Source organism: Castanea sativa, chromosome 10 (genome assembly GCF_040712315.1).
Source record: "Castanea sativa cultivar Marrone di Chiusa Pesio chromosome 10, ASM4071231v1".
NCBI lineage: Eukaryota > Viridiplantae > Streptophyta > Magnoliopsida > Fagales > Fagaceae > Castanea > Castanea sativa.
Window position 1 is genome coordinate 18,036,563 of NC_134022.1, and position 13,210 is coordinate 18,049,772.

General features: G+C 34.8%; 1 protein-coding gene across 1 annotated transcript; it reads right to left on the bottom strand.

Annotated features, from left to right (window-relative positions):
- Positions 1-1,245: 1,245 nt before the first annotated feature.
- On the bottom strand, positions 1,246-4,769 carry LOC142613851 (uncharacterized). The gene is made up of 2 exons (XM_075786363.1): positions 4,227-4,769; positions 1,246-1,913 (listed from the first exon to the last, which is right to left on the bottom strand). The coding sequence occupies exons 1-2, from the start codon at positions 4,660-4,662 to the stop codon at positions 1,369-1,371; spliced, it is 981 nt and encodes a 326-aa protein (XP_075642478.1). The 5' UTR covers positions 4,663-4,769; the 3' UTR covers positions 1,246-1,368.
- Positions 4,770-13,210: the final 8,441 nt, after the last annotated feature.

A 13,210-nucleotide genomic window follows, 5' to 3' on the forward strand; every position in this document is an offset into this window, starting at 1 on the left:
AAAACGTCCCTCACAAAAAGTGACTGACTTTTATAACAATTTTTTAAATTTCTCATAAAATTAGTTTTAAAATTTTTCTAAAATGATTTATTAATAAATATCCTAAGAACACCCATTAATCAGATCCTTATTTATAATGTATTATTTATTTTGAATTTGTTGAAATTTGCAGATCAATGACACCCTAGTTAAGTATGAAGTTTAGCTTTTGGATCACTTTCACGGCATTTTCTAAGTGCACGTTTGGATAACACTGAAAACTGAAAAGTTTTCAGCGTTCAGGGTTTTTAGTGGGTCCCATGAATAGTTCACAGGACCCACAAACCTCTTTTTTCAACAACTTTTTCTTTAAAACTAGGTCCCATGACACTATTCATATATTTAAAAATTATTTTGTTACAATGTTTTCAGTTTTCAACAATAAGCGATATCCAAACAGACCCTAAGTCATTGATTCCAAAATTATTTTACATGAATTAATCCCAACTCTTCAATTTGCTTTTTGATTTTTTTTTCATCTGTGTAAAAACCACATGGACGTTTGCCTTAATTTGTGATTTGTGTGTTACTGGTGGTACCAGTGCAAACTTATCACTTTGATCAATTATCATTTGGTATTGTAAGTTCACATTTATTGTTATTGTTAGTCCTTTCATTCTGTTAAAAAAGCTGCCTTCAAACTTATTGGACCAAAATGATTATAAAAAATTTGAATAAATAAATAAAAAGTGAGAGTAACTTCTAGGACCAATGTTACAATTGCAAAATTTAAAGAGTGTTTTAATTTTTTAAAAGAGATTTTAATAGTTTTTTAGTATTAAACAAATCTATATTTTAATAGTTATCTGGAATTATGGCCGGAATAATGATTAATGGTGATACCAATGTAAACATATAATTTTCACCTCACATCAAGTTTGGTTACAACTTCAGTCAATATTTTTTTTATTTGATACGAATTTTAACAAATTCATTATTATATTACATTTTCTCCTTATATTCTCCGTGATTGCAAAATTTTTAAAAGATCAAAGATCAATAACTATATTATCAATCAAATGTTTAAAATTTAAGTTTTGTAACATGAATCACATGTGTCTTAACAAAAATAAATAAATAAAGAGGATTAGACTTAAAAAGGATCAATCCTACCAAACTTATCTACCATATCAAGGTCCACGGGTCTACTAGAGACTTGGGTCCCTATTCCACTGAATAAAAAAATTAACCAATTATACACGTATCTTAGAATTAAAGGATTCACTGGGGTAAGGAAAGAAATTACTCAAAAATTGAAAATGTAAATTACTGTTACATTACAATATCAAATCCGTGCACAACACAATACAACTACATCCCCCTTTAATTTCAAGCAGAAAAAACCGCCTCAACAATGGCATGCTTCTTCTTAGGGTACCCCATGCCTAGGAGGTGACTGAGATACACCTTCCCATCCTTCACAGTCGCAGAAGTGGCCAATCGATGCTTAGGCCCGGAGAATGTTGCTGCAACGGAAGCCGTCTCCCACCCATCAGAGCTCTCCACTAATCTCGCAGTAGCCCCTGCAACTACAAGCTTGGTTGGAGAGACTAATTCCAAACCATCCCCAAATGTCAATGGCCCTCCAACCACCTTGACCAACTTAACTTCCTCTCCACTTGCTAAATCAATCTTAAACAAATTGCCACTAAACGTATGAATTACGATCAAATAACCATCTGGATGGTAAACAATTCCATTAAGTCCAACCAAGTTTTTGTACCACTCCTTTGGAGTGAAGAGTGGGCTTTTTATGATAGATAGGAACTTGCCATCAACCCCAACCTTCCAAAGTTTACCACCTTGTGCATCAGTGACATATGCATTGCCTTCTACATCAACTGCTACATCATCCGCAAAAGATTTCCCATCACCTACATGCACCCATTAAAAAGATTGGAACTGATGAGAAAAGAAAGTATGATTTTACTACATATATAACTGCTTAATTTGACCTCGAAATCATCAATAAAAACCGCCAGAACATCCTGAGGTGTATCATATACCATTCCCACCATGATCCCAAGCATACATTATTTAATTGTGTCATGCAAATGGCACGTTCCTACAACTTTCCATGTGTATTTCAATCTTTACCATTAAAATCCTTTAAAAAAAAAAAAAATCAATCTTTAAGCATTATTGCATTGGCATTTGGCACCAACAAAAGGTAAATTATACAATATTCCAAGAGTATTGTATAATTACTCCCTACAAAACTCTTTTGTGCCCACATCCAAAAATGGAGATATTTACATCTATAGAAAATAATTAGGTACTTCTAGAGTACTGAGAAATTGTGCTTCTTCCTCTCAAATTTATGGTGGACTATACTATGAATTTAACAAGTAGACCCCATTGAGAATGTGAGAGAAGGAAGCAAGCAGTATTCTTCGTACTCTGAAAGTACCTAAGAATTACTCTTATGTCTATACATAAAAACTATATATTTTATACTAAAAAAGTTGGCAATATGATAACACATGATCCATGATAAATGGTTTCATCGTTTGCAAGAAACATATATAAATAACTTCTCTCTCAAATTTATGGTGGATTATACTATGAATTTAACAAGTAAATCCCATTAAGAATGTGAGAGAAGGAAGCAAGCAGCATTCTTCGTGCTCTGAAAATACTTAAGAATTACTCTACTGTCTACTTATACATAAAAACTATATATTTTATAATAAAAAAATTGGCAATATGATAATATTTAGACATGATCCGATAAATGGTTTCATCGTTTGCAAGAAACATATATAAATAACTGTAATTACTATATTAACTCCAAAGATAGCTACAGATACTTTAGCATCCAAAGTCCAAAAACATCAAAAGACTTATGCTTTTATCATTTTGCCTTTCAGGGCCAATAATGCCATTCAAACAAACGAATCACAGATATGAATGTGTCCGAGGGTTGCACATAGCGAGACCGTGTGATACGCATGTCTTCAAGGACCCGCCACTCAAGAAAAGATCAGTCTTCACTATTCAGTGTGTACTCGGTAATTCCACAAATCCATTCATATTACTTACCAAATACCGCTAGAATACAAAAGCATTCATTATTTCAATTTTATTGTTTATGTCCGTTTTGACTTCTCACTCATTCAGAAGAACCACCTCATCTACCGTTTTGTTTTTCTTAGTAAAATACTAATATGATTAATTATTACCACTTAAATATTTTTTTTAAATCCAGTAAAATAAATAAAAACTCCTCTAGATTTAAATGATACAGCTATCAAAAAAAGAAAAGAAAAAACAAGTCCCTCCGCTGGAAAACTTTTTTCATAAAAGATTCAGGTAAAGATAGTTTTTTATATTTTTCAGATAGTATTAGAATAAATAAATCAAAACAAAACTATTTTATACCACCCAATCTCATAATAAACTAAATAAAAAAAAGTTATAAAATTATTTTTCAACTCATGCATAGATACGAATACAATAAAATGAAATAGTTTAATAAAAAATATTTTTTTTTAAAATGATTCATTTTTTAAATAACTTTATCGCTGAAACAAACAGTGTTGCCACCGCTACATAAGCTTCTATTTGATCCCATATTTGTTTTGGGTTGACATGTATTTTAATCATGTAGTAACTAATTTATCGATTTATTTTAATAATATAATTTTTTTTTCTTTTCTTAAATAATAAAATAATTTATTAATAAAACATTTAAAAGAAATTTTTATGGGAAAAAGAAAAATAACAATTGATTTTACAAGTCCTTAATAAACTTACCACTGCATATAAGCTCCTACTATAAACTTACCATGGCAGAGAAGCTCCTTTTTTAAAAAAAAGTTTTTATTACGGTTTTTTCAATTTTTCATTGATATTAAAATTTTCTTTAAATGATTAATTAATAAATATTTAAACACCCACTAACTAGACCTTATTTAAAATACTCTTCTTAATCCAAAAAATAAAACTTGATTTTTTTTTTTTTGAAACCACAACATAGGAAAATAGAGGAAAAAATGTTGGTCTGAAATTGAAGTGATAAAATATAGTAAAAGTTGTGGGACAGGTCAGAAACAAATAATGGCATCGTATGCGAATGCGACAAATAAGAAAAATACAAAGATATTCAAAGAAGTTGTTGTTAACACAACCCTAAGAATAGTAGTAACTTAGTCCCTCGAAAAAAAAAAAGAATAGTAGTAACTTACTTGGACCACTCAGGTGGGTGAGAAATAATCGCTGCCACGTGGACAAATCATAGGCGGCGAGAGCACCATACTTGTTCCCAATGACATCGGCGGAGACCACTAAGAGACGATTCCTCTGACGGTCAACGACGATACCGAGGGACCCATTTCCGGCCAAGTCAACGTCTTTGATGACGGTGAGCTCCTCCAACACGGTCACGGTGGAGTCATCACCGCCTTTGGGAAGAGAGAGCTGGGCCACACCACCCTCGAGGAAAGAGACGAGGAATCGACTGTTGAGATGGTCCCACTTGGCACACTCGCGGAACCAGCCGGAGCTGTGGTAGTGGTATACGTGGGTTGGAGGGTTGGCGAGCTCGAGAGAGATGAGGTAGGCGATGGGTATGGCTGAGAGGAGGAAGAGAAGGAACACAAACTTGGCGGAGCAAATAGCCATTAGACTCTGAGAGAGAGAGAGAGAGAGAGAGAGAGAGTACTGTGGGTATGGGATATGATCGAGTTTGTGACTTTGTGTGTGTATAGGACTTGGGAATTGGGAACTTGGGAGTATTATTATTATTATTATTATTATTATTATATGTTTATGAGAGTTTGGTATTTGTCTTTTTTTGATTGATTGCGAGAGGAATGAGAAATATAGGTGAGGGGTAGGAGATGCGTTGTTGAAGAGAATGATAAAATGAATGACTAGTGCTTTTTTTTTTTTTTGGTCTAAAAAATCAATCTAGCCCGTCACTTTATTTTTATTAAAATTGATTTTTTACTAAAAATATATAGTAAAAAGTTAAAAGTTGATTTGGTACCATGTGATTCATTTTAAGAGTAAAAATAAGTTAAACGGTAAAATAAATTATTTTTTTTTGTCAAATTTCATACGCAACCTAAATCTTTGAATTTTTTTTTAAAGGAAAAAGAGAATATTTTATTGTATACAAAATTAAAAATAGCTATACTAATTTTTATTTTTATTTTTTGGATTACATAAGAACCATTATCAAATATCAATGACATCTTAAATAATGTATAAAAACTGATTTTTTTTTTTAAAAATATAGTAGATAAATAAATAACAGTAATAACATTCTTTTGAAAAAAATTATCATCGCTTTATATATGGTTATAAACACGCAGACATATACACTAAAGCATAAACTTTTGTTTTAGTCCCCAAATCATTTATTAGAATTTAATTTTGTTTATAATCTATAAACTATTGATTTCCTATTTACTCTCTCAGCAAAGTACAGTAGTAGTTATAAATCTAATCATAAGATGATTTAATATAAGAATAATGTTGATGCCCACTTTGGTAAAAAGGTCCAATAACAAGAAGAAACCCAACAATATGGAAAGGGTAAAAGAAGAAGAGTTAGCAAGGCAAGGAAAAAAAAAAAACCATTAAGCCCGAATGACAAGAATAACGGTCCACAAGCCTATAAAATAGTAAAAAATGCCACAAAGAAAGCAAACAGGCTCCAAGGAAGCCTAAAGGAAGGAGTAGAAAGCCTATGGGTATCATAAGAAATGGAAAGCAAGCAAAAATGGGCCAAAGGAGCCCAAAGGAAGGAATTAGTAAGTGGTATGGTAATTGGGTTGGGGAAACCCAAAAGATTTAATAAAAACCCATGGGAATGTAGTAATGGAATGGGCCAAGGATGCCCAAAGAAATGAAGTGGGCCTCGGAAGCCCCAATGGGTTGAAATGGGTCAAGGAAGCCCAAAATAGTATGAGAACAAGCCCAACAGAACTACTGGGCAACATGTACTAAGTAAAGGGAATGTGTACGGTAGGCCCAAAGGAGGCCCAACAAGCACATGTCAAATAAAAACATGATAGAAGCAATGGGGCGGCATGGAAAAAGTGTTAGCTGACCCACAAAAAAGGCAAGGGCCAGATTGAAGAAGGAAATAACCCATACCCGAGCAAAGCCCAGCCCAAGGAAGGAACGAGATACACAGTGTAAGGTTGAATTTATCCAACCATGTATTCGCTTTATTCCGTGCCAAATTTGCTTGTAATTTAACATTTAGAAACCCTGTATTTAGGTGGGAATAATGTAAGGATTGTGTGTGAGAGAGTGTGAAGAATTGATCAAGTGTGTGCAACAAGGAGCAAACTAGCAACTGGAACTCGTGACTGACTCGCGAATGGTGACCCACCAAAACGTGGCACAGGTGTGAAGTATGTAGGAAGTTGAAGGGTCACGTCAACTGAATCATTACAGGACAAAAAGTACAATCTGGCCTTTCTGTTAACTGGCGATTGGAACTTGCGACTCATCCTAGTTGCGAGTGACTTGCCAGTGCACCATGTTTTGCTGAAAACTGACTTTTTACATTCCATCTCATACCTTACTATAGATACCCTTATACCCACGAAATGTAGAGTGCTTCTAGAGAGAATTTTGAGAGAAAAACCCTAGAGACAAACAAGATTGATTCATCCACAATCTTATACATTTGATTCTCCAAATTCCTCTACTCTCATCCTCTCCGTTGGCATACCCTTGAAAGGATCATAAACTAAATCATTACCTCACCTAATTCAGAGTTGTGAGAAGGTTATTGGCGTTTTGGAAACAGTTCAAGAAAGAACCAATTCATATTGGTTGATGCAATGGGCTAATTGCGGGATCCGGTAAACTAGAAAAGATAAGGTTCGGCGTATTCTTGTTAAAGCAAGAAGCTTAGAGGGCTTAGGTGCATCGGGTAGATTAGGTTTAGAGGGTCTATTGCTATTCATGTATCCCAACTGATTTTCTAGTGGATCATTTACTGCTTAAAGGGCGGCGGAGAGGTTTTTTGCCGAGTTCTTTGGTTTCCTCTTCAATAACACGTGCCCGTGTTATCTTGTGTTTGCATCTCTCTTTCTCTTACTTTTTACTTTTAATTACTACTGTGTTGTGATTAAAATATGGTTTAGAGTAGTTTGAAAATTTGGGCATTGCTTATAGTTCATTTTCCGCACATATAGTGTTTGTATATAAGCTTGCTTTGTAAATTTGTAATTAGGGGTCTAAAAATTCACAAGTGTTTTATATACTAAGTGAACTTTCACATAGAAAGAAGACCCAGTGACTCTTCCATGCCACAAGGGGTTAAAAATAAGCAGCAAGATGCGTAGAAGGATCAGATCAATCTACAGGCTACAACAAACGCATGAACAGCAGATAAGCCCTAGACTCATATGGAAATGGAACATGCACAAGGCTTAGGCACCGCCCACTTGTACCCAACCATTACAAGCACGGTGGGCCATGGGTCAGAGGTAAGAGAGGGTATGGTCTAGCAGTGGGGAGAAGGGGAAAGTCTATTCCAGGATTCTTGCTCAAAACTCTTTTAGGAAATGTCTTGCTGGGATGACATACCACCAAAAAGGGAGAAAGATGCGCTGGAATCAGTAGGTGCATGCCATAGGAATTAGTAAAAGAGAATGCCCAATTCTTATCTAAAAGGAACGCCACAGAAGGCAAGAAAGTAAAACAAAAAACTCTTTTATTTGGAATTAAGACATGGTGCAGCCAGTGCAGGGTAGTGGTGCTGGCTGAGCAGCTAGCAAACCAGTGGGTGGTCCGAGAAGGACACCCACACCAGGCCAAAAGTAGTTAAGGGGTAAAACAGTAAAACTCATCATGACAGGCAGTATAAAAGGGCCTTAGTTGTGCAAGGCAAAAAGGGAGAGGAAAAACAAGAGCGCAAAAGGCAGAGAGAAAAGAAGACAAGTGAGAAAGAAGCAAGGAGAAAAAACAACAAGGTAAAAAAAGGAAAGGGGGAAATACAAAAAAGGGTGATAAGACATGCACCAATAGGTTATTTCCTTATCTCCCTCCTAATAGCCTAATCTCTAGCAAGTTAGAAGATTTGAGATTAAGCCATTTAGGTCCATTTATTCAAAGTAAGCAATTTCTATGGCAGGAGTTCCATGCGAGATTGCTTACATTGAAGGCTGGTTTCCTTCTTGGCTTACTTTGCCGAGGAACTAAATACAGCAGACTAATTCCCTTTGCTTTCCTTCGTTATAACTAATTAAGCATTAACCATACGCCGTCATGTTTTCTTGTTAAGAAAATGATTTAAGTGTTATCTTTTACTGTAGGTAGACGTACCCTTGTTGTATTATATACCTCTTGCCATAACATTTTATGTAACGGTACCCTTTGCCGTAAGCGAGTGATCAAGATCTTGGTGAAAGGATTATAGCTCGCGCACAAGTCAGCTTGAGGTGAGTTTCAATCAAGCCAATCCTGACTTTCCTACCTCAGAATCATTGGGCCATAGTGTGGTAGGAAGCAATTCAGCCCAAAAAGGAAAAAACACAAAAAGGCCCACCACAAATACAATTTAATAAATAAATATTTTGTTACAAAATGAACCATGTTTGAGTATAAGGATGTATCATACGAGAAGGTATTTTGTATCAAATGATATCACGTTAGCGATATCAAAATCTAATAAGTGCGAGATATGTCTGTAAAAAATAACCACTCCACATCTTTTATTAGATTTTGATACGGATCATAAAAAAATATTTTTTCCACATCTTCACAATTCCCCCCCCCCCCCCGGGTGAGGGGGGTTGTTTCCTTAATTATTAACTGAGGTTAGTGTAATTTATCATCATATAATTTATGAATCATGAGCATACTATATTTTGCCAAGAGTCTCATTACTTAGTGATATATATATACCATAACTTACTTTAAAAAATAAAAAATCATAACTTATTTAAGAATCATGTGAAATTTTAAATCATTTGAAACTAAAACACACGAGGATAGTCATATTATGGTCACGTATTAGTTATATATATATATATATATATATATATATATATATATATAGAGAGAGAGAGAGAGAGAGAGAGAGAGAGAGAGAGAGAGAGAACGTATTAGATATTTAGATTAAAGGTAATTCCTCTAATTTGGTGCTCCATATTAGTTAGGAAGAAACTTTTTTATCCATTTAAAAAATAATAGCAACAATTGTATAATAATTAATAACCCTGCCACCTGCACATTAACCAGGAAATTTTCATGGTAAAGTGTGATAAGAAAGGAACCCATAATTCAATTAGGGTAGCTGGAACGGCCACTAGTCTTAGTAGTATGCATTGACAATTTCATTTGCCAGCCACCTGCAATCCTTGACTTGATTTTGGAGAAAAAGGACAATAATAACTACTCCACAACGTGGAATACGACTCATTTTTGACAATGACATTCAAACCATATGGCCTTAACAAATTGGTCGTGGGAACATGTGCGTTTTTAGACCCCTTAAAATAACCAGTTTAACCTAGTTATTTAGCCAAATTATTAACTTAGGTAAATTATGCAGATCTAAGTTAACATAAAACAATCATATCATGCAAAGCAGCGGAAAAATAAATAACACAATGATATGATGACCCAAAAAAACCAAACCAGTAAAAAACCTAGGGAGGATTTAACCTAGCTATCTTCAAGGTAAAATTGAATCTACTATGAAAGAATTGAAGTTTACACAATAGCGACTTAGACCACCAACGTCCTATTTCTACCTCGAGTAGGAAACTTACTACCACGACCACGTGACAGCTCCAAGTCCACGGACTACTTCTTTCTTGGATTCCCAGTAAGCACAAGTACTCCCGTTTGTATATCTTTAAGCTCTTGAATCTGCAGCTGAATTGATCATCAAGTTCTTGACATAGTCTTGATCCTTGATAACCCTAAGTATGTGTAAAGGCAAACACCTCTAAACCTCACAAAAGATTCACACACATAGCATCAACAACTTCTAAAAACGTGGCTAGGGTTTTCCCTTTTATACCTAGAGCAAAACATAAAACCCTACACATAAAATGGGCTTGGGCTGAGTTGGAAAATTCTGCAAAAAAACAATCTGCACGACTTTTGATTGGTCGAGTCTAATTCTCGATTAATCGAGCGAGGCAGAATTGCACAATAAATTCTGCAGTAACTCGATTCCAACTTTACATATAAGACACATACTTTGAGCAATCTAAACAAGATTAAAACGTTTTGATAATGGTTTGCCAACATTACAAATTAGTGTTCTAATACATTTAAACCTAAAGGTCTTAGAACCTAACAAACTCCCCCTTTGGTAGTCCATGACAAAACACAAACATAACAAAATGCTCAAAGTTTACATATAAACAGCCCATTACAAAAACAAAGCCTAACATAACAAATTCAACCTAACTACTATCCATCAGTTGCAAGTGTAGACAGTAGCACGACTGAATCAACCTGTATATTCCTGTAACACTTAACAAACACATAAACGCTTGTGTGGAAAATACAAGTAAAACAACATAACTTCTTGATTTCACTAAAAACATAAACTACAAGACATATATCATGAATAACCTCACGTATAAAGATCAATAAACAATGTAGCACAATGTGAAACAAGAAACAGATAAACAAAACACAATATCTCCCCCTATCATGGATAACCCAACACAAACATCATAAGCCAAAAAGATACATACAGAGTGAAGCATCTAGATAAAATCTAAAAACTCCACAGCTCCAAACAATACAAAATCTCCCCCTAACAACAAAAACACCTCTCTACACCATATGCACTCCCCTTTTTTGTGACGAATTGCCAAAGGGCACTCACTCATCATCAAAAGGAGGTGGCAGTCTAATACTCTCCAAATCTGCTCGCAAGGGATGAAGCTCATCAAACATGTCCACCAAAAGCTGACCATGAGCCGCCTGAACAGTCATGACAGTCTCCAACATACATTGAATGTCTAAATCATTGGAAGTAGAAGGCAGAGGAACATCAGCAGCAGTAGCGGGATCATCAGACACCCCAGCAGAAGTATCACCTGTAGAGAAGGGAGGAGGAGGAGGTAGGACACCAGAAGACTCAACCCTAGGACGTTTAGAGCTTGCTCTCAACTGAGCAGCCCTTTGCCTAAGAAAGGTGGCACTTATAGGAACAATAATATGAACAGGCTTAGACGCAGGAAACTCCTCTAAACCAAGATGTAAGAGAATCCAATGAATAAAAACGGGGAAGAAAATAGCATGAGCAGTAGAACTACTCCTACAAACCTCGTTCAAGGAACGAATAAACAGATGAGAAAAACTGATAGGAGCATCAGTAACAAGGGCATACAGAAACACACATTGCCCAGCCCAAATGTTCCTCTTAAGGTTAAGTGTCTCAAAAGTCGCTTGGTGTTTCTCACTCAAGAATCTCTCACTCTCAAAGAATGGAGCAGAAGAAGAGGAGGATTTCTTGTTGGCTCTAGTTTTCCTAGGCATGATGCTAAGGAAAGAACAGACAAATAGAAAAGAACCAAAGAAAAGAAAACAAGAGAAAACCAAGGGCAGACTGCAAGTTAGCACAAAATAATATAAAAAATAACAATCTATATGATGCATGAACAGTGTAAGCAAATGATGTATGCCCTAATGCAGTGCGAAAAAGTTCAATACAACTTTATAATCACAAAATTGGCTTGAGCATAGAGTTTATATCAAAAACCCCCAAAATTTTGAAAAACCACTTGTACAATTTTCAAGAAATTGACCAATTGATCATTACACAAGATAGATAACACATTAAAATTATCAAATTAATCAATTCAACAAGCCAATTTCATCAAATTAAACTGAATTGAACAAAATCCCCAATTTAGGTAATTTCAAGCCCTAGAATTTCCAATTTCTCACAAACCATCAAATTGGTCAAATTGATTCACAAGAATCATGTTTATAACATCCCACAATAAAAACCCAGTGATCAATTTCACAAGAAAAAGCTTGAATCAACACAAAACCCAAAAAATCTTAGGTTTGAAATTCCCCTCTAAATGCATGAATTAATGCATGAAAAATGAAAATAAACGAAAAAGGAAGGGTAGAATGGTCTTACCGGCCTTAGAGGACAAAAACCTTGCAAAAGAATTGGAGGAAAATGACAAAAAATAGGTTTGACCCTTAGACCGATTGAAGAGAGAGAGAAAGAGTTTGAAAAGTTTTGAAAAAGTGATGAACACGTGAAACTCAGACCTTTTTTAAAAACTTCTTGTGCAATTTTCGATTGATTGAAAGTTAGGTTCGATCGATCAAAAATCCCTTCGATTGATCCAACAACGATCGAGTACCGATCGAAACAGACAGAAGTTGACCAAAATTTTAATCGCAATTTCGATCGGTCGAGAAACAGCTTTGATCGATCGAAATTCTGAAGAAAAAAAAAAAAAACAGATTTTTTGAAAAACAAAGCATTTTTATGTAGAAACTCCTCAAAGCAAAGAATTTTATGAATAAAATGCATGAGTTTGAGATGGAATGTTTTTCAAAAACACATGATTTAAACCCAGATTTCCCAAAAATCAAGATTTTCACTCAATTCACCTTAAAAACTCAAGCTTTAATACAAATTTTGCATTTAAACTCAAGGAAGTTTCAATCTTGGATGGCCAACACTAAATTACACACAATAACATGTACAAAGTTTAGCAAAGAGTAACTTGTGTAGTGTGTGCAACTAGCAAAAGCTTGAGAGACATGTGAGATGATATGTGAATAGGAATTAAGAACAATTTCTACAAAATCCATCACATACATTTAAAAGAGACTATCTCTCAAAGAGTTACATCATATAATCATCACATCTCCTAGAATAAAAGCTTGCAATCATGTAAGTTTCTTGATTTGCCTCATAATGTACACACCAATTTTATTTGATCAGAAACTTATTCAGAATTTGCCAGGATAATGTACACACCAATTTTAACTAATTCAAATTATTATAGTCCAATAATGTACACACCAATTTTAGCATTTAAACCGAGGCTACACCTTATGTTCTTTTTGTGCATGTGCTACACTTTCTCGAGCACAAAATCTTACGATATGCACTAAGGTGTTCATGATTGGCTAGTAAACAGTGGTGAGATGGTTATTTATGCCTTTCTCATTAATATCAAGCCTGACAATCAAAGGCATGTGA

What these genes read in the sequence shown, in the direction of transcription:
- LOC142613851 (XM_075786363.1), bottom strand. Translation starts at nt 4,662, where the DNA reads ATGGCTATTTGCTCCGCCAAGTTTGTGTTCCTTCTCTTCCTCCTCTCA. An exon ending in CACCCACCTGAGTGGTCCAA is followed by an intron (nt 1,914 to 4,226) that starts GTAAGTTACTAC and finishes GGGTGCATGTAG; the next exon opens with GTGATGGGAAATCTTTTGCG.